The sequence below is a fragment of the Zonotrichia albicollis genome, chromosome 2, assembly GCF_047830755.1.
Source record: "Zonotrichia albicollis isolate bZonAlb1 chromosome 2, bZonAlb1.hap1, whole genome shotgun sequence".
In the NCBI taxonomy this organism is placed as follows: Eukaryota; Metazoa; Chordata; class Aves; order Passeriformes; family Passerellidae; genus Zonotrichia; species Zonotrichia albicollis.
The window spans coordinates 66185128-66207657 of NC_133820.1; the positions used below are offsets into that span (position 1 = coordinate 66185128).

The 22530-nt window shown below is 41.8% G+C and overlaps 1 protein-coding gene and 1 long non-coding RNA gene across 2 annotated transcripts in view; both read right to left on the minus strand.

Moving 5' to 3' along the window:
- LOC141728210 (uncharacterized) overlaps window positions 1–22530 on the minus strand; it is a 584197-nt gene that overhangs the window by 264815 nt on the left and 296852 nt on the right. The gene's annotated exons all lie outside the window — the stretch shown is intronic.
- The window catches only part of RNASEH2B (ribonuclease H2 subunit B), a 62565-nt gene continuing 51328 nt past the window's right edge, over window positions 11294–22530 (minus strand). The window contains exon 10 of the mRNA XM_005482400.4: window positions 11294–12739. Coding sequence (XP_005482457.2) covers window positions 12647–12739 — 93 coding nt within the window. The 3' untranslated portion in view covers window positions 11294–12646. The remainder of the gene's footprint in view (window positions 12740–22530) is intronic.

The window sequence follows — 22530 nt, forward strand, 5'->3', positions numbered from 1 at the left end:
GCCAGTCTTTCTGCCTGTAAGCCTATTAATTTTAAGCCCTGGGATTGTGTCATTCTGAGTTAGAAAGGACTGTCCCACACCTCTGTCACATTTCTGCAGCCCTTGCTGCTCCTCTCCTCCTGCAGGGCTGGGGGTGTTACTGATCTTCCCATTTAATTTGAGCCTGAAGAATTTGTTGACAATGTTCCTCAAAGTTCAGTTACTCACAAACCCAGAATTTATATAAATGTTTTGTGAATTTGAGAAATCTTGCTGCTCGTACGTTCACACAGCTATGTCTGAGGGCTCTTGCAAGAGGCATTCAAAACTGATGTACTATTAAAAATAAAAAAAAAGAAGACATGAAGAAGAAAAGAAAATCACATCTGCAGTGTCAGAACAGTAACAAGCAGGTGTAAGTTGGTTGCTGCAAAGAGAGCACAGCAGAAGCAGCAAGCAGGCAGTTTGACCCTGGTGAGCTTCTTCCAGAATCACTGTTTAACATGAAAATACGAGGTGAGAGAACAACAATCCAACATCAAGCTTTGAATGTCAGATAAAAATGCCAATTTTTGTATGGTTTTCTGAAAATGCCAGTTGTCTTCCACTCAAATCTGATATGAGATCCATTAATTTTCTCTTTTCTTTCTGTCAATAGTTCAGTTATATTGGTTCTAAAAAGATAAAAAATTGCCCAGAGATTATTTTCTTGTAGCTGTCTTGAGTCACACTCTTCCTTCAAAATTTACTGTTTTCTTTATGAAAACTTGAATTATTGATGTGAAGAATTTAGGACTGGGGGTCAAAATGAGTAAAACTATTAAAAAATGAATGTACACAAAAGTGAGGGCACTGGGTCCTACTATCACACTTTAACTAGCATTTAATGAGCTCTGTTTTTCCTGTTTTATTCCATGAGGTACAGTATATTAGTGTTTTCCCTTCCTTTAGTATGGATTTATCAATTCATGTCTGAAATGTCATTATAGAGACCTTTGGCAAAGAAACCTGCTAAAAACACATGCATTTTATCCTTCAGAAGAGAAGTACTGGTCCGAATGAGGATTTTTGCAATGGGGTCAAAGGGAGTTAAAACCTGGTTATGTGGTGAGAAGAATTATCAATAGAATTGGGGCCCCAACAGCTCTGCAATTCACAATTATAATTAAATCTGAGCAACTTGTGCCAAAATTCAGTGCTGAGTCATATCCCCATAGAGGTTGAGTGACTTGTGCTCAGCGTAAATCAGGAAAGAACTCAGAAGAGGCAGAGACATCTCTCATCGGTGGTGACAGATTCATTTGCCCATGAGATTAATAATGACTTTACCTACTCCAGGTTTACCTTTCCTCTCTGGGTTTCATGTGGTGAGTGTGATAAAACAGGCTCCTTCACGTGGCCAACCTGTGTCAGGAGGCAGCAAAGAGCTGACAGAGACCCACTGGGCTCAGTGGGGACCCTCCACCCTCCCCCAGGTGGAGGGAAGCTGTGAGCCAATGCCACACCAAATGCCAACAATCCTTTGAGGGAGATGGCCTTGACTGGAAAACTTCCTGAGCCAGGGAAGGGGGCTCTGTGCAACTCACCCTGTGCTGTGGCATGGGCTGGGAAACACTCCACTGGGAAACTCATGCAACTCATCCCTCCACAGCCCTGGTTCATTGACAGGAAGGATGGTTTCACTAACAGATCACAGAAAGTATATTTTTAGCTCAAAAAAATCCTTGATGAGTTCATAGTGTCGTTAACTGAGCTCATTACTTTTGGGGTGTGTTCTTATCCAGCAGAAATCTTAAATGACAGGCCCATGGCAATGCACAGCTTAACAATGATGATACTTAGGTAAAAATGAGTAGCTAGATTTCTCACTAGTAATTTTTGAAAAAAGTGTTTCAGTGCCTGCCAGGTGGTTTGCACAGAACACAGCCCTGGTCCTCAGGAAGGAATTTCCATCCCAATCTACATTGCTTGACTTAATTTCTAATATGAAGACTAAACACAGACAAATGGCAAAATAAACTCTGTTAGGTTGGTGTGAATCCGAAGTTCTGTCCACCAACGTAACTGGGTGCAGATATTGAGCCAAAACATATAGATAGCTCTTAATGTGAGTCTGAGATGTCACAGTTTGCACAAAAAAAAGACCTGAGAGTCAAGTTCTTGGCCTCTGGGGCGCGTATATCAAACCAGAGTGGATGGTGACATTTGTAGAGATTTTCTGGCTCTTTTCAGCATGCACACACATGCTTAAGTTGGGCCTCACTCTCATTTTTTTCTGGATCTGGCAGCTTGCTTTCTATGCTGAGCTGATAGTAGTTTTGTCTTTCAGATGTTTACTTGTGTTGTGCCTGCAAGCTCACAGAAACACTCAGGCTGTTCTGCCTGTGCTCTGATTTTTTGCTCTCAGCCTCTGAAATGGTTTTGCATGTAGTGTGTTTTATTTCTCCTTCCCCCATCCCGTCCCTCACCTCCCACTAGAACTGTTTCTCTGGTAGTGGCTAATTGCACTAATATCAGGAGAACAGGAAGAAAAATTTAACGATAGGTGTAGCCAAAATACAAGAGCAGGCAGAGAAAGTGGACTGACTGATGTAGGAATTTTCCTCTAGGTATAAAAAATTGCAGATGTGCAAACTCTTCTTGACAGGGTACGTGGGCTCCTCTCAATCTGTCTGGAGTGACTCTGACCAGCTAAGGACTTGTGCATCCAGCACAAGCCATGGCCCAGCTCCTGTGCAGCCACCAGAGGCTGATAGCCACTCATGCAGGATATTCATCTCAGGGGTAGGATGAATCACCTTCTCAAAATGCCTTTCTCTCACAATCCATAAAGGGCCAATTAGCCCTGACTACATGCATGACTTCTAGCAATCCAAAGGCAGGTGAAATGAATTGCAAATCCTTTCTTTGCAACATGTGTGATATCTCAGAGCAGTTCAGCCTGACTGTAACCTAAATATGCCTCTGTCTCTCCCTCTGAAGTTTTCATGCTGCTTTGTGAATCTTACAGGACAATCAGAAAAGAATTGAAAATTAAATCAATGCCAGTAGCTGCACTGGGAAAGTGTTTGAATTTACTCCTGGCTGCTTTATGTCCTTGGTATTGAAGATCTATAAAGGAATCATGGCAGGTAGCTTTCTACTATCTCTAACTCCTATCTCTATCAGGAGTTTCACTAGGAAGATAAGAGTGACTTCTATTTATTTATTTCAAGCTAGGAATCTAAACTCTCGTTTTGTCATCTTAGTATTAGCCACTCCTATATACTCACGCTATCTCCCTTTGCTTCTGAGCCTTTCCCTGCTCCCACTGGGCCAGAGACTCTTTCTTACTCAGGTTTTTGTAGCATCTGACATGCCGGGATCAAGGTCTTTTCTGGACCCTCTGGAAATTGCTCAGATGCAGAAGATGCAGAGCGGCACATATTCTGATGAATGATGATTCTGTGTAGTTTTTTTATCTGTGGCATCAATTGATCTTCTTTCTGAACAGGGGAGAAGAGAGCTCTGCACTGAGCTGAAAATACATAGGATAGAAGAGATAAGAGTCTCTAAAGAGATAAGGCTAAAGGACTACATTTTCCTTCCTCATATGGCTATTTTTTTCACTTTCTGTGTTTCTGTTTGAGGAATCATACCTTCTGGACAAGGCATGGAGGAACCCTTGCATGCCCACTGTGTTCCCCTCAGCCCATTACTCCAAAGATCTCTTGATAGGGATTTATCCAATTTCTTTACTTTCTCCTTGGAAATCGCTTTTATAAAATCAAGAAGTTTAGAGAATTCTGTGTCCTGCTTTCCAGCTCCCCTGTATCCAGCCCTATCATTGGCAGGATCATTTTTAGAGGGAACTAGATTGGATGATTTTGGCTATATGTTACCTGAATCATTGTGCTCCATATTCTTCAGAACCCAGGCAGGAATCAGAAATATCTTCATGACTTTTGCTCTGTATGATGATGTTACTGATTCAAGTGACGCATGCCAGTAAGGAAAGACATTTTGCTCCTTCTCTATGGCTTGGAGAGCACACCTAGGCCAGTGCCTCCTGGCAGACCCTGCTGTCAGACCAAGGTGTTGAGTTGCTAGGAAGTTCAGACTCCTGTATGTCAGTGTCCACACCTAAGTTAGAAGTTTAAGCTCCAGGATGATGGAGATTTAGTCAATGAATCAGGTGAAGTGTGTGGTTATCCAGCTGATCTGCTGATACAGCTCCTCCAGGAAAGAAGTAACCTCCACAGGCTCTGCCAGTTCATTCAGGAGGAGCTTGGTTTCAGGTGCCTTTAACCTGTCCTAGAGGCTGTCCCTACAGAGTGATGGAAACATGGACATGACCACCCAGTACAGGGAGAGCACAGCAGCTCTGTGTGAAGAGGCAATCTTTGTTCTCTGAATTCCCACTTGCACAACATCAACAGCCTTCCCTGTTTCTCCCTGTATACAACCAAAGCTCATGAGTGAGAAGCAGCCCTTCTCTGGGGCTTGCCCCAAACTAGCCTTGATTTTCATTAACAATATCTCAAAATATAAACAGAAATCTCTGTGAAACAAGCAGAAGGAAGGGGATGCCTCATTCCAGTAGGGTAGTTTATTTTCCTGATCTTTGCTCGAGATATATCTCCTAGGTCAGACAGGTAGCATGCCGATCCCACTAGCAGCTTCTATGTCCAAGTTTTCTTCAGGTCTGTCGGTCTTTGGGAGTTCTCCTCTGGCATGAATGTACTATATTTTCATCTGGAAAGGAGGACAGAGAGAGCAATGCTTCTTCACTGCTCTTTTGCCAGGGGAGGCCTTTGTGATGTCATGCCAGGCAAGTGCTGTCTCACTCGTACTGCACCTGGCCAGGCATGCCTTGACAGTCCTGCTTTGAGGAGAAGTGAGGACACTTGCTGAGGAAGAGTAGTCACAAGAATTCATAATGCAAAGTACTTCCATTTTTCAGCTCCAGGCCCCTCCCACTCCTCCCCAGAATTTAATGGCCACCTCTCTTAGTCCTAAGACTTTAATTTGATCATACCCAAATAGCAGTGGTTATGCAGCTGGTGTATGCAGTGACAGATACTCTATAAATAACATAGGCAGAAAAAAATTGCAGTAACATTTAAAGAGTCAGATGAACATAATATTATTTTGTTTTTAATTTTTATTTAGGTGTGTGGGACACAACTTTCTCTCCCACATTTTATGAATAAAATCATAAAATTGCCTGGTGTTTCCATTTCAGAAATGCACATCATCTTGCACACACGCTCCCCAGCCCAGCACATGCACACAGAAGCTTCATGACTTGAAGATTTTACTCTGGATGAAATTATGATCCAGATGTTGAATTTGGTCCTTCTGGTGTGAATCTGGAATCATTACGTCGTGTCTAAGATTCTTTAGGTTTTACAAATCTGTAGGAATATAAATTATTATTAAATCTTGCTATAGTTGTTACCTTATGAGGCACATTATATACTCAATTTTCCTGTTGATGTACTAGGTAAGAGCTAAAATTTAGGTTGAACCACAGAGAAAACAGAAAATGTGTTTAATTAATATTTTTTGGGTGGGATTTGACATAGAATAATTTACTTTAGTCATTAGGACATAATATGAAGCTATGACTGCTTTTAAATACGGCCATCTAGAATCTGTTGCCAGAGTTCTTCAATGGTGAGCACTGATGGAGATTTTTAATCAAGAAGAGGAGTGCAAAGAGGGAGAGAAGCATGTAGTATTTATGGTGCTGCAGAAGTTTAACAGCCCAAAGAGGAAAACAAGAATAGACACAAATTTAGAAAATGGAGCTTTTCATAAAGGTAATGAGGTGCATTCAATGATTTACAGAAATGAGGAAAATTGCTTACAATTTTCTCTTCCAGTTTGGCATTTTCTGCATCTACCAGAAATATTTCAGCGATAACACACATCATAGCCTTGAAGTCTAGAGAGGGATGGGGAAGAATGAGTTGGATTGTCTTTTATCTTGCCATTCACACAAGGCAATTGTGTGTGAGCCAAATCAAGGCAAGCGACTGTATTTTGTACAGGTGTAAATGATTGAAGGGTATTTTTCAAGGGTGATTCAGCTGTCGTATTTTGGATGTCTATTTTCAGATGAGATGAATTGCACTGCAGAAATACTTGTTTCTTCTTATTGTCTATAAAGGGAGCCTGGGGCAACCAGCTTGGATAATGGGAAAACATAACAAAAATGTGCAAGAGAGTATTTGAGAATAAATGTATGAGTATGTATTGAAAGAATGCATCATCATCCTTTCACAGACTGAAGCAAAATTAATCTTGCACGCACCACTGCCATCTCATGTTTAGTAAGTGCTTATCTTTCAGCCTTTGTGTTATCTAAGTGCATCATGTTAAAACAGTCTATTGAGATGATTCATGTCATGCCCAGGAACATGTGCACACTCACATATGTTCTTCTCTATGCTGTTCCCTAGACAGCATAAGCTGAAGCTTCACAGCAGACAAAGCTCTGTTCAACATTGTCATGAAATGGAGAAAGAAATCCTGCTGGGATATCGTGCAAAGTGTGTGAAATTAAGGCAAGGTGAGAGAACATCCTCTTTATCTCCCGTACAAGGATCAGAATAAGTTATGGGTCTCAGCAGTGCAGACACTTTCCCACGAGGGAGACAGCCTGCTGAATATAAATATTGTAAGCAGTGAGTCACCAAAGGTGATGTCATTGATTTATGCAGGGATTGCAGAGTTTGGATTTGGTGGGAGAAGTTTTCTTGTCTAAATGCAGCCAGACCATGATATGCAGTGAGTTTATTTTCTTCTGGTTGTCATAGACTTTTTGCTTAACTTATGTTTGGGGTACATTGGGTTATCTTCTCAGGAAAAATATGTATTCTGGATCGCCCTTCATTTCTTTCAATTATTTTGTGTACATTTTTCCTGAAAGAAAGTTGGTTTTTCATCAGTTATATAATTACTGTGATTGCTTATACAACTAGAAGAGGAGACAAGAATGGTCCTGTTAGCTTTCCAGAGAAGCTCAAGTGCAAAAAATGCAACACACCTTTGATAGCTGTTGTCAGAGGGGACATTGATGTCTGGAATGATGATGAAGAGGAAGAAATTATTTATTCTTTGTCAGAATGGTAATTCCTCAGATTTTAGATAGGCACTGCTGATGGCTGCCTACCACCACCAGCAGTGTTAGTGCACACACACATACACAGGTACACCAGCTAAAGGAGACATCCCAGTTTGAAGGACTGTTGATCCAGAATGTGCCAGGATTCATGTACAGTATTTATTCGTATGCATTCCCAGATGTGCTACAGTTCAGTGGTTTTGGGTGACTGTCTTTGGCTTCTTTTTCTCCTTTTTGAACTATTCCACTGGTCAGCCACAGAATTTCAATAGGCTGTGGCAGCCAAAATACTGCCATTTCTACCAAACCTCATGAACTGGCAAGTCCTGCTTTTCTATGTCCGTGGGAATATTTGCAATGAAGAAAAAGTCATCTCACAAGTCACTGGAGAGAGGCAGTTCTCTAGTGTTATACAAAGAAGTTTTGTATAGCAATAAAAAAATATGTTTGCATTATTATGTGCAGAATCTTTTTCTATCACCATTTTCACAAAACTGGTTTTCTGGACTTACTGCAGCCTACATAAACCACTGTTTTCTATTTTCACATAAAAATCATCCCATGAAAAAAATTGAGAAGGTTTTACAAAACAGTTTTGTTAAGATACTTTGTTTTGTGGAAAATAAAAATATTTTTCTATTAATCAATTGAGGCTCTGGTACCAGGTTATTACAGATAAAGAAGGTTTCTGAAGGTACAAAGAACAGAAGGACATTGAAAACCTTCAGCAAGGCTTTTTTTTTTTTTTCCAAGCAGCATTTGTGCCTCTCAATATCCTCTCCATGATCTTGGTCTCTCTATTTTGTCTTAATATGTTCTTTTACAGAGAACTTTGTGGAAGAAACCAGAGGGAGGAGAAGATAAAAAAAAAACCACAAGAAAACTGAACAACAAAAATCTAACAAACAAAAAGATTAGGCAACTGAAGATTTTGTGAATATGTTTTATATAAACTCAAATATTATACGGAATATCAGCTTTTCTGGAGATTTTTTTTTTCATTAAGCAACTTCCATTTCCAAGCACCTGAGATTTTAAATATAATTTTCAGATATGACATGGGGCTTTTTTTTGTTTCTTTACATTGTCATGGCAGCTCCCAGTGAAAACTTTAGCTCTGACTTCAGTGGGAATGAAGAGAAGTTGCCAATGAACACATTAAAAAAATCTTTTCGTTAATGCATCATTACAAATGAGGTTACCTCTACTTTTGTTCTTTGTTTGGAACATCTTGTCCATGTCTCCATGAAAATTACAGCTGTTGATTAAAATGTCTGGAAAACCTTCCAAATGTCTTTGATTCTCATCCATGAAACAAGTCCTGCTTTTGTTGTGTCACAGGGCAGGGAACGGAGATAAAGGGTGGCAGCAAGGGCAGGATTTATTTCCTAGAAAGTCTTTTGGGTGTACAGAGCTCTTCCTGGATGGCAAAGTACGGTCTTCTTCTATTCTGTGGCCAGGTCCATCAGCCAGATCCACAAGGCAGTTGATTGTCTACTTCTAGAAAGCATAGTGGAAAAAAGAGAAATAGTGTCTCTCTCTGTGGGGAGTGTGATGAGCTGAAGATACAGCTGTACCTCAGCCTTTGTAGGAGGCTTTCCTCAGTTGTTTATACTAGCCTGTTCCCTCAGCTTTCCTTCCAAGGAGTCTTGGGATAAGTTTTAATAGTTGTGCCTAAATAATATTAAGCGTAGCTAGATTGTATTGTTTTTATCACACATTAATCCATGGGTTGGGAAGGTGTGAAGGAGAAAAATGAGTGTGCTAATAGTGTCATTGGCATGTGCTTTTATTTAAAGGGTAATCTTGGATGATCTGGGTGGACCCCACGCAATGTAGGATGCACTTGGGCTCCCTCAAGACTTTCAGCCTCATGTAACTAGAGGAGCTGAAGGTGAAACTCCCTGACACTCCATCTCATGATGTGGCACAAAAAAATCTTCGTGTGATGAACCAGTGGCACCTGGCAGAGATAGAGCTTTCAAACCATCTGGAGAGGAAGCATGGAAGAGGTCCAAGAATTTGGAGGCTGAAAAGGCAGAGACTGTGCTGTATGCCATGCTGCCAAAACATATTAGGTTAAGGAAGCTTAAGGAATCAGCTTGGTTCCTTCCTTGGAAGTTTCTTCCTTGTCCTCTCATCCTCCTAATATGTATGGTTTTAAACTTTGCAGCTCCCTTTGTAGCAGTGCATTTACTAGAGCAGTTCCAAGGTATTCTTTTTCTCCAGATGATGAATTACAGCACCCAGGGCATAAAAGCATCATCAGGGACACTTGCAGCTATGATGATGGGGAACAGATGGCTGCACATGAGGAACAGGCCTTGCCTGGGAGCTCCACCTAGGAGAGTTGCATCATAAATTCATGCCTGATACCACTGCTAGAAAGCCTTTTAAAAGAGAACCCTGTTATGAAGAAGTAGATGTAAAAGTAGATCGTTTGTAGCAGGAAAGGAGGGCATTTCTGGCATGTGTATTTTCTAATCTTCAGCCTGGAATATACCAGCTCATCAAAGTCCTGTACAACATCTACCAAACAAGATCTTTTTAGTCACTACAGCTAGAGGTGTCTGACTGTAGCACACAATAACTTACTGCCCGGTGCCTGTGTGTTTATTTGTGTTAGAATTCCTAGCTTCAGCATGTCTGCACAAAATGGTGATGGTGAATTTGGAGTTAATGCTGCAAATTTATACCTTTAGTGAGGTGCCCTGTGTGGCTCTGGGCACTTGCACTTCTTCAGGCAAATCCAATCTATAAACAGATGCAAAATAGAAGTGACTCAAATCCTGTCCAACAAGGCTGCGGATATTAGAATACTCAGGCTGGGATGTCAAAAGAAACTTTGAAGGGACATGTCCTAACTTCAATCAGCATAATTCAGCTACCAAACAGGGAAAGATGGGAATCTTTCCTATTCTTACAGGAAGCTTTTCTTCAGCTTTCAAACCAATTAATAGAAATTTGGTCAATTACAGAAATCTGTTGTCAAATTCTATAGCCGACTTAGTCAAATAAGAATAGAAGCCTTTATGGGGAAATGTACATCTGGGAGCTGAGTTCTTCCTCATGAGAATTTGATTCCTGTACAGTACTCTTCACTGATGCTATGACAATCACAAATATCTATTCTGTCTGGGAGCCCTTCCAAACAGTGGATATGATGAATTAAATATATTCCAAGTTTGATCGATTTGGCAATGTCCATCAAGTTTATAAAGTAAGTGTTTCCATTATTGTTTTCTTTGGTGGATGACGCTTTTCTGTGTGTATTTTGTTTGTTTGGGTTGGGTTTATGATGAGCTTTCTTCTGTCTAACCCAAGAGAATCTGATGTCATCACAGGAAGTGAAACTGGCTGAAAATGTGGGGTGTACAGAGCTCCTTCAGAACTTCAAACATCAGGTCTTGTAAATAGGTCTTTCATTCCTTTCAGTTCTTTGAGATAAGACGTTACAGATCTCATGAATGTCCCTTTCACTCATATACGTATAGAAAAAAAAAGGCAAACTAAAATCTTGTCATTGGGAAATTTTTGAAGTTATACTAAAAAATGGCTTGTCCATGTTAACGATAAGTACTTATTCTTTCAATGGCTGACACCCACACCTTCAATGAAAATGGAAACATCTAGCACATCCTAAGACTGGGACATTTTCTGAGTCCATTTTTTCCCTATGGGAGCTTTACCATTAACTTTGGTGGGTCACAGGGATTGAGCATTGCTTGACTGTAGAATCTTCCACTGCTCAGATGAAACAGCTGGTGATGATGGTTGGGGGCATCACAGTGCCCATCACCAGCCATGCATGAAGAGCAGCCAATCATGAGCCCCATGGCTGAGGAGCTCAACCTGGGAGGTATGACTGGATTCTTGCTCTAGAAAAGATGCTGTATACCGGTAGATATTCAAGCAGGATTTCAATTTCCAGTGAATGTCAACATATTTGCACTTCAGGTTTATATTCATGTGTAATGCTGAAATCAGGCCGTGGGACTCTAATTTTGCAGCAGGAAAAACTTTTCAGTTCAGAAACCAATAAGGCACAAAAGCATGCATTTAACCATAGCCAAGTAGTCAGTTCACTGGCAATTTAGAGAAACAAGCACTCAGAAACATACTTTGTCTTTTTTGGTATATGTGCTTGGGGATAACCACAAAGTCATTTAGTAACTCATGCACAGACACAAAATAATTGAGGTAATGGTTTATTTTGCACTTGCATTTTGCTTACAAGAGGTACTTACACAAGGACATGTTAAATTGCTCGTTGAAAATATGCAATTTTACAGCTCTTTATCAGCCAGCTATAAAAGCATAACATTAATTGTACAAAACACAGAAGGCTGACTTTAGCATGCTGAGTTGTAAGGAAGAGAGAATAGTCTGGTGGAGACATGTTCAAAGTGATGTTTTTCATGAGTGCACTGGGGCTGCAATCCTTTCTCCTCTTCTGCCAATTGCTGTCTCATGTGACAGTCACAAGACAATAGGAAAACAAATAAGGTGTTACAGTCTCAGTCTTCCCCTTACAAACACCACCTGCCCGATCATTACCCCAAGGCTAAAGCTTTGTTTCTCCAAGTAAGTGGACAGGTTCCTACAGAGGAGTAAGAGGTTACTTAGGCCCTACAATATTAAGTGAGGACCAGCCTGTTCAAGCTTTTGCGAGGCATGGCTGTTCAAGAAGGACTACAAAATATTCCATGAAGAGACAATGAGAAGCTGATATGATGTTTCCTTTCTGATTCTTAAAAACTGATCAGAGTTGGGATCTGCTCTGGATCAGTGCTTGCTGGGGCTGGTGATGAGAAAAGGCCAAAAGCACCACTTGTTAGGAGATACTGTCAACACAGCTTACTGGAGAGAAAATCACAGTCTTCCAGGAGTGCCCACCTCAGATCAGCAGCTCTTCAGTAAGGAAAAAGAAGTGTAGATGCAAACCTACCTGAGTATTTTCTTCCTCATCACTTTTGGCTAGAGCAACCATACAACAAGGGTCATTTTGGAATTATCTACAGCAGGTTACTTTGGGGATGTCCCTAAGATCAGTCAAATCTACATGAGTCAGTGGAAAAAGGTAGCTGATTCAGGGGATAATCCAGCATGTCTGAGAGAGACATCAAGGGAAGCTGTAAGTGGAGGTGTGAATACTGCCACCCACACACATATACCATGTGAACAGAATTATTTTCCCATTACTTAATATTTCCACCCACCACCCAAAATCCAGGTGCTTAAACGGAGGAGTAAGATTCTCCTAGCCCTCACCTTGTAAAAATCCTAGCAATTGCTTTACTCACACAAGAGCCAATTGTTGGCAGACAGATGCAGGCCTCCAAGCAGTAGCATGCTTCCCTGCCTGGACAGGTTTCCATGGGTTCAAGGCCCCTCAGAGCAGCAGGGTGTACTGAGTGAGGTAATCACTTGGAAAGGGTGTAATGTCCACTGGCTTCCATGTTTGGACTTTTTTTGCTGGCAGGCTCTTCTCTTTCTGCTCAGGCTTCAACCTGGAGAAATTTGCACTACAGGGGATCAAGAGATTCCTTGAGTATCTTAGACTTGTCCTCTCCAGTGCTGCTTGGAAGGAGTTGTGCAAGATTGGTGCAAAATGCAGGACAAATGAGCTGGAAGCTGTCTGTGGATATCCTACAAAGGGAAAGCACAGAACAGAGTGGTAAAGAAGGTAAAATATACACAGGATGCAGAGAAGTTGCTTGGATACATAAACCTGAGTTCTTTGCAATCCATTGTTCCAATTTGTGGAACAATTGATGCAACTCCCTTGAAAAGCAAGGACTTTGGCTTTATGCTTGCCCATACCTGTAGAAGAAACAGGAACCTATTTCCTAGCAGTCCTAATTCTGGCTTCCTATTTTATATTCTCAGAGTCTCCAGCAGGAACATGTTGTCTCTGATTTATGATTCACACATTTTTTATTGGTCACGGTCTTTCAAAATAATTCACAGATAAAGCAATTTTTGGGGCATCCAAAAGAGAAATGCTTAAAAATAAAATTTCCATGACCAGCAATTGATTTAGTACCTGGCACAAATCCTAACCAACCCTAAACTCAGCAATAAATAACTTACATAACAGCTTTCTTACTGTTGCATTGCTTCCTTCCCTAGTGAACAAAGAGTCTGACTCTGCATTCCACACCCAGGCAAAATATTCTGTTGATGTTAGTGGGACTTTTTCCCTCAGCAGCCTAAAGTCTGGTCTGCAGTTGGCATGATGGTGGCACAGTGGATTGAAGATGCTTCACTCTGCTCCCTGTGTAAACCCGAGGTTTTCATCTGCTCTTACAACCTAGTCACATTCGGCATCACTTCATATCATGCAACACAGGACAATCCTGGTTTATCTGCAGGAGAAACAGTGCCCAGTTTGTGAGATAAAGTAATTTACTTGTTGTTATAGAAAGGAGAAAAAAATACTCTTTTAATGTACTTTAAGAACTGAGCATCATGGAGTCTTTTTGACTTGCTTTAGGCATTACTGACACATGCTCTCACAAGAACAAAGAGAAATACTCATGAAATAAAGTCACAAAATGCTGTTTGCTGTGCTTGACACATAACACCTTCACATATTTCACACCACCAATAACTACTGCAAAGTGCAATAACAAACAGGAAAATAAGTGTGCAAACAAAGCCTTAAATGTCTAGAGCAGATTCCTTTCTGAGAAGTCTTGCAAAGCTCACTTCTGCTTAAAAAAATTGCTAGCAACAAACAATTTTCACTAGCTCTGTAGAGCTAATGGAGGTGTAGGAGAGAATTGTGAATTCCTTTCTGATTCATGCTTCACAGTGGAATTGTTAAGTTCTAGTTGCAGGATTTTTTTATCCTGGTGATGATCTATGAGCCAGAGAAGAGCAGGGGCCAAATGGTTGAAGAGCTGGCACTCATGAATGAGATTTCCTGGTATAAACTGAACAAATAAGACCAGAATCCACAAATACAGACCCTCACACTTTCTTTTTTACCAGATCATTTTTTCCTGGTTTATGTGTGAAATTTGGATACTTAAATGAAATATGAATTACAGAAGGCTTTGCTGAGCCTCAGTCCCACAACATGACATGCCTGGGCAGAGTGCTACACCTACAGGGAGGGAGGCAGAAGAACTCCATGTGGATTAGCTGTCTACCCATGTGCTGTGCATTAGGAGATACTAATTGAGAGTTTATTGAATTCTGGTTATTGAATTCTGCTTGAATTTTTTTGTGCAACTCTTTAATATCTTGAAATACTATCTTCCATCCAACTTCTTGGTATCCTTTCTCAAATTAAATGTGGTTTTTGATATCTCTTCAACTATAGGCAGATCCTTATCAGAAGTAGGAAACAGTGGTATATTGGTTTCTTGGAGTGTTGGGGCTGACACTACCAGGTGCTTTTATGCCATTCTATATAACAGAGCGTCGTACATGGGAAGCTGTTTTCACCCAGAAGCAATTACAGCAGAAAGTGACCTGGAACAATAAAGTATTGCCTTGGATACCATTGCCCTGGCCATCAAAATGTACAATGAGGGTGCACTGTCATTTCAGTTTTTTAATTTCCTTCCAATAATTCTTGGTCCCTGTTTTGGCATAGTCTTCCTTATCCTAAATTCCACATTTTCTCTTGTGTAGAAATCTGCCCATTATAAACTTTAAAATAGATGGGAGAAACTAAAGAGGAAGTGAAAGGGAGAAGGGCTTTTCAAGGAAGCAACTGAGGATGAAATCAAAGCTTCTCTGCAGCCAGACTGAACAGAATGGTTCACACAGGAGGCCTGCCAGGCCAATATAAAGCAGCTAAACCAATATTGCTCTGAATTCTGGGAAAAGGTAGCAAGCTCAATTTATTTTGAAGTGTCAAGTAATTCAGCCATTCCTCATTTCAGGCCTAAAGAAAATCCCTCAAGAAATTCAATTTAAATCCCAGTTCCCTGCTATACTTTCTTTTCCCCTTTTATGTTGGCTGTCAGTGAACACACTGGATGATACGAAAATGAGAAAGCAGGATGTCTTTTGAAAGTAGATAAGGAGGAAAATTGATGCAGCAGACATAGAATTAGATCCATGCCTCACCATGCTGTGGAAACCATACATGTAAAAAAGGGTAAATACTGCCCTGGCCCCGAACAAATAGTGACCAAGCACCTGGAACTGGTGGATACAACACAAAACCTGTTTGAATAAGATATCAAATTACATAAATTCTGAAGTTTCTTTGTTGCAGTTACCTCAATATTTTTTGAGAGTGTTGGTGGAAGGGGAGAAGAGAGCCAGCAAGCACTCAGAGACAGGACTAGGGGAACATATCTTGAAGCAATCTAGGCAAACCAGTAGAAAGACATGCAGAAGGACAAAGGAGCAGGCAAAGAGCTTGACAATGGATCAGGAGCACAAATATAAATCTTCTGTAGGGTGTAGGATAGGGAAGTTTAAGGGATAATTTAGATTTAGAAACATGACTCAAATGTCTGGTTTTCAGCCCTTTTCCAGCCCCAGGATTTGGAAAAGGGTCTGCCTCTCACCTTCACATGCAGCAACCTATGCTTGCCATGTACCTGTGCCAGTGGAAGGCAGACAAAATCTCTCTGTGACAACACATCTCTGCCCCTGTAAGGAGGGGATTTCATTGTACCACGTGCTTAGTGACCTTGTCTTTGAAATACCCATGGGTGAGGCAGTGACTCCTACCCTACTGTAAATCAAACAAATGTCAGCAATGTCCCATGAAGAGTCCCAGGAACCTTGGTCCAGATGCAAACACTCTGCCTGTTTGTTGGCTCATAAATCACTGCTTGCAGGGATGGGACCTCACCTTAGAGTGAAATTCTGACAGAGCAGGAGCACTCATGGCAGAAAGCAAGTCAGCAGGATCCCACTTCACGTCTAGAGAGATGAAAAGGCTATTGTTTCTGGCAAAGACTGTGTTTTTAACCTAGGACTGTGAAAACAGTAACAGATTTATGAATTCCTCTTCAACACGTGAAGCCACCAGCCTTTAGCCAGCACATGTGAGGAACACATATCCAACAGAAGCATTGAGCATGCTGGGGATGCTGCTGGGACTGAGGAGGACAGCTAAGCTCATTCCCCACTCTTGGTGCCCATGTTATATATGGGAATAACAACAAGAAGTTGGCAGAACACGGTCAGATCAAAAGTTTGTCTAGGTCAGCATTCTAGCAGGAGGCAGTAGAAAATGCTTAGGGAAGATCTTTAAGAATGGGAAATGCAGAGACTCAGGCTCTGGTTGGCATCCTGTCCTGGCTTCCAGCAATCAGCAACTTAAAGGTTTTCTAGGCCTGGGGTTGTGTCCAGACCACCAAGTTTAACAGCCACCACAGACTCACCCTCTCTGAATCTGTCTAATCCCTTTTTGGATCCATTACCCCATAAGCTCTGTGATAGCTGCACACACAAACCCAACTTGGCAACTACCCACATGCCTTTGTGTGGATGTGAGGATCCAAGCAAGCTTGTACTCATTAAAGGAAAAGAAAATGTAAGAAAACTTGGCTCTTAAAAGCCTTTCTTCCCTCCTGCTTTTGAGTCCGTGTTTTCCTGGCTCCTCAGAGCACTCTGTATTGTCACCCCTGCTTTCTTCCTCCTCTGAGCCCTTCAGGAGGCAGATGCTGTAGGAAGCCTGGGCAGAGGAGTGGTAACTGCTGTGGAGCACTCTGATGATGAGCAGCTGCTTACCACAAGCAGCACTGCCGGCAGGGAGCTCGTCAGAGGCTTGCTTTAAAATGGTCCTGATGCTTTATTTCACACAAGGGGAGGTGGGCTGAGGATGATCCAGATCAGCCTAGTAAAGCCAGGTCATACCTCATCTGCATGCTACAGCAAATAGCTCCCCCAGGGCCAAATTTTTTTTCTACAGCATTTATGTGTTTCACTCCTCCTCATTAACCTGGGAGAGAAGGAACTAAGCCCCTTTAAAATATGTCCCTTTGGCTTTGCCACTGGAGTCCCCACATCCTTAAAGAGTTACCTCATCTTGAAAGACTGGAGGTGTAAGCTGTGGCTTTTTTTGCTGACCTGGGTTTGTACCTGGCCCTGTCTGTTTCCAGGGCAGACATTCCTGATTGCTGATGCCAGTGGAAAGCTTTGCTCAAGGCTGGTAAGCTTGCACAGCAGCAGCGGGATTTGGCAGATGTTTTTATGTTAGTGCTAAACCCAACCATAGTTAAAGGGCATCACTACGAAGTCCCCGCCACAGCAAGCCATGCTAAACACCAGATTTCCAATTTTGTATCATGTGGGTCCCACAAGTTGAAGCAGTTTTATAATCTGATTTGTCCTTATTCATGCCGAACACTGTGAATAAATCCATACTCCATTAAATACAGTACTAATCTGGTTTGGTCACTGCAGATTTCACACATTTACGGGTTGATTATATGTAACCATGAAGATCATTTACATTGTGCAGAACAAGGCATCACCCATCTCTCTAGGATCCATTTGCCTTGCAGCAGCCTCACCTCAAAGTTTCCTTCATCACCAAGTATTCAAGAGTGTTTTGGAAGGCTTTGGAGTCTCCTGGAGACACCATAAAATTGCTATTGGCTACATAGGGAATTGAAGGTAAAGAGTCAGACAGTTCAAAGGAAAAAAAAATGGCTCTAAGAATGTGGATACCTTGTGCTTCTACAGTATTGCTCCCCTGGCTCTGGTCTGCTGGGTGATGATCACAAAACAGAAGAGAATCGTTCCTAGGGTTTTGCACTCCACTTCTTTGATCTGATATGGCCCCTCAAGCCACCTCACATGCATTTGCTGTGCCAAGTATGGTCAACTCCACCTGCCTTCTTCCATCTTCCACAAGGAAGTTTGTTGTACAGTTTTCCTCTGAGGTTTTTCGGTTTGCTGCTTTTGCTATGTGACCTGTAGTGTTGGTGATATGGCAGATGACAAAAGAAATCAAAAGCAAAGGAGCAACTCTGCCAGACACAGCTGAATGCAATGCACCAGCCCTGCCACTAAGAATGAGAATCCCAAAGGACAGCCCATGCATAGAACCATCATAGTCAATGAATGGCATGGATTGGAATGAATCTTAAAGATCATTTAGTTCCAACTCCCCTGCCATGGGCAGGGACACCTCCCATTAGACCAGGTTGCCCAAAGCCCCATCCAGATTGGCCTTGAACATTTCTAGGGATGAGGCATCCTCAGATTCTCGGCGAAACCCACAACAGCACTTCACCATCCTCACAGTAAAGAAATTCTTCCTTATATTTAATCTAAAACCAGCTCCTTTCAGTTGAAAACCATTTTTCCTTTTCCTATCACTATATATCCTTGTAAAAAATCATTCTCCATCTTCCTTGTAAGCCCTCTTCAGGTACTGGAAAGATGCCAGAAGGTCCTCTCTTGCCCAGGATGAGCAGCCCCAGCTCTCTCTGCCTGTTTTCACAGGAGAGGTGCCCCAGCCCTCTGATCCTCTTTGTGGCCCTCCTCTGGACTTGCTCCAGCAGGTCCCTGTCCTTCTTATGTTGGGGGTCCCAGAGCTGGATGCAGCACTCAAGAAAGTGTCTCGTCAGCCTTACCAGAGTTTTCTCCTGAGGTGACTGACAAGCTAGATCTGTTCACACTGAGGACTGCTTGGAGATTTTCCTGGCACTTTTTTAACACCTCTTTTTGTTCTCACTTTTTATATGCCAGCAACTAAAGCCAGTTGGCCTTAATGGAGAACAAAAAAAAAGGAACAATGAAGAGTGGCTTTCCAATTAGCAATGGCAACAGACATTCTAGGATTAGTGTTTTGTCATAATACATGGAAAATAAGGAACATAAATTGCAGAAAGCCTGATATTAAGCACTTTAATGAAAAAAGATGATGAGTTTTCAGTCCAGACTTTGGGAATGCCAATACTGTGTAATAAAGGTAAACAGAAGTGTTCAGTACTTTTGGTCTCAAGTTCCAAAATGAAAAAAGATGAAATTTTCTTACCTATATTTTTAAAATCAAATACAGTCTACAGCCTTTCTCTTTGGCTGCTAATATAAAGTTCAAGATGAGCTATATGTCATTACAGAGTGACTGCCCTTTAAAGAGGAAAGAGCCCCCAAATTTAAGTTTGCTAATATGACATTCATGATAGACTATTTTAATAAAAAACATACAGCATGAGACAGCATGAGGGCAGGTGTCTTCAAGCTGGATCTGCAGCCATAATTTAAGTCCTTTGCGTGATACAGAAAGTTCAGAGTAACACTGACCATGGACTTTGGATCGCTATCCTTGACTTCATTTAGAGGTGAAGCAGAGCACAAAGTTAAGCATGATGAGCCAGAGGTTCAGCAGTAGGTGACCCTTGTAATACTTTGGCTAAGAAACGGAGATTGTGTTGTCTCATAAAGTCTGGAACAAGAAGCACCTAAGAGTCATTACTTACAGTTATAGCAGAGATTTTCTACCTCAATTCTTTGAGATGAGGAATGCCTCCTGTTAGTCAGCTTAAATTCACTATAAAGCAATGTGTCTTTCCCTTAGAAAAACTTTGAGAGATCTGCAAAAAGGAAAGAAAAATCTTTGAAGTCATGAATCTACAGAATTGTGTAGAGCTATGATTGCTAGCCCTAGCATCTGCATCTCATGGTGATGAGTTCTGTCACTCCTGGATGTCTGCACTGACCTATGCAAATATTTTGCCAATGGGCAAAATATTTTTTCCTTTCCTGCTGCAGGCATTCCCAAGGTCAGACTCTATAAACAGTTCATGGTTACTTGGTTGCTTCTCGAAGCAATTTAGAGCCTTCATCGTAGGAGCTCCAGATAGGTGACAGAAGGAAAGTCCTGATGAGGAATGGAGTAATTGTGGTGAGGCTTATGGGCTCTGATGGGGCTGGAGAAACAAGAGACCTGTCAATAGCATTTTAGTGTATCTGAGAAATTTGCATTGTATAGACCAGCTCAATGGGACAGGCAAGGAAAGGACCAAGAGTGGTTGGATGGCCACAGTCATATGGTGAATTAGCAGCCAGCAACAGGAAGGAAGAAATGGATTCTCAGGAAGAAGTTACCTCTAGCAGCCCAAGCTTCTAGCTCTCTTGTTAGCTTTTATGCCTGTTTGTGCCTTTTCATATATGTGTTAAATGAAGCAGAAGCATTTGTGTCTTCTGGCATCTGGTGTTAAGACTCCAATACCTCTGAAGGATATTCCAAAGATGTTCTGCAAACTCTTCCACTAGATACAAAAAAAAAGAGCTTGCCCTCCTATTCTCGGAGGAATGTTGTCTGTGTCTCAATGACACAAGGGGAGAAGATGATGATGTCATAATTACTAAATCATTCAATTATTCCTAAAGGGTAGATCTTTCACCCCAAGAGTTGAAGAAGGATTTCAGTTGTGAATCTTAGGAATATTTTGCCTTCTTGGATACTCCATTTCTATTTTCTGTTCACTGTTCCACCAAAGGGTGCCACTATAAAGAGAGAATAGATAAAAAAAACCATTTGGAATATTTATGCTATTAACAAGAGCTGGTGGCTAAACTGCATTTCCTTGCAATGTAAAATCATCTGTGATCACAAGCATGAAGCTTCTCCCACAGGACACCCAAGTATCTTCTCCAGTTATCACAGACAGCATGCCAGATGGCCAGGCATCAGGGCAAAGGAGGACTCTGCAGGAGGACTCATCTGGGAGCAGGGGGCCAGCTGATAAGGCACCCCTCTGCTGTTTTGGGACCACCAGGTGATGAGCAAGCTGCCAACAGAGGAGGCCAACTGGCTGTCCTTTGAAAGAAGGGCCAGAGAGTACAGCAGAGAGGAGCTGCAGATGGATGACTGGGGAGCAACTGGGCCCTGAGGGGGAAGCCAGACGTGGGACTGCTCAGTCCATGAGAGATGCTGTGTGTGCCCCCAGCACATGTACTTTTGGCATTTCTATGATACAAACCAGGCCATGGGTGGAGGCAAGCAACTGCAAATCTTCTGAGCATAAAGGAGTTCTTGAGTCCTTTGAGATGTTACCTCCTCAGGAGAGCTGGATGACCTCCTCCCAGCCCTATCTCACTCCTCCATCTTATGGACTGTACCTGAACTTAGAAACACTGGTAATGGGTGTGCCTAAATTAAGGCCATGGGAATTATTGATTTTCCCCTTGGGGAGGAGATTATCCATTAAACTGAAACAGAAAAAAAAGGAATTCCCAATATTCAGTGGAATGAAACAATTCATTCTGTTTGAATGAAGAATTTGAAGTGACCCCAAACAAATGCTTTTCTTCCATTGCCTTGGGGCTTTAAAAAATTCAAAGAAGGAAAGACAGACAGCCAAAGGGGGAGGCTGGGAGTCCTAGCCAAAGCTATCAAGACAAATGCTGCCTTTCTCCTCACTTTGTGGCTGAGGGACTTCAACAGTGGAGTGGGGGGCACGAGAGGGAGAGATGTTGGGCTCTTGCCTGGGATGTGTACAAATGGGCTTCAAACTCTTGGCTTGCCCAGCTGAGGCTAATGAACCTGCACAGAGATCTCATGAGAAGATGAGAGGATGGACACATGCTCTGAGTGTTGATGCTTCTCCACTTTCTAAAAGGTGGTAAGGGGAGAAAATGTGTAATGAGGACTTGAGACTGGAGCTGAGGGAAATGAGATCCAACTGCAGCCAGAAAATACCCATCTTCTTTTGCCTAATGACCAAAACCCATAAATTAGGACAGTTTTGACCAGGATGCTGGGAAGAACATGCTGATGGTGGGAAGATTCATCTTAGGAGTGCCTGTGCAGAAGGGGTATTTGAACCTATTTCCTCTGTACTAGTTAGACAGGGAAAGTTCCAAAGTCAACCCCTCTTTGCAAAAGGAGCCCAAATATCCTTGAGAAACCAGTTTCAGCAGATGGAAAAGTTTTGTAGCAGAAATGTCAGCACAGAGGATAAATAATGCTGGTGGCCACCCACCATTGGCTTTTGGCAAATCAAAGGTGTGCCCAGCTCCTCATCTTGGAGCTTTCTCCTTTTATCAGCATTGCCACAGGTCAAGCAGGATGCAGGACCAGCACAACATGGGAATTTAGTGATCCTTTCAATACACAGTGTGTGGCACATTTGTTACCTAGACCCACTGGCTGCTAACTGCGTCATTTACTTGGGCTGCTTGTTCTGCCAAGTCCACATAGGCCATCAGTAGAAATGCAAATGCATTCAATTTTTTAATAGGCTTTCTTATATTTTTCTTTTATGGAAAATACATTTTTCTGTCATTTTGTACCCAGAAGTTTTCCTCCTACACATCATGCAGACAAATAAACAACCCCACAATCCAGTCAGAGAGGTTAGCAGGCCTGATACTGTGCTATGTCAAACTGAGCCAGTCTTTTACATATGTTATATATTCACCTTTTCTCTGGCATCTGCATTGCACTTGGGAAAACACTCGCACGCAAAGGGATGGGCTCTGGGGAATGGAGAAACATTATCTAG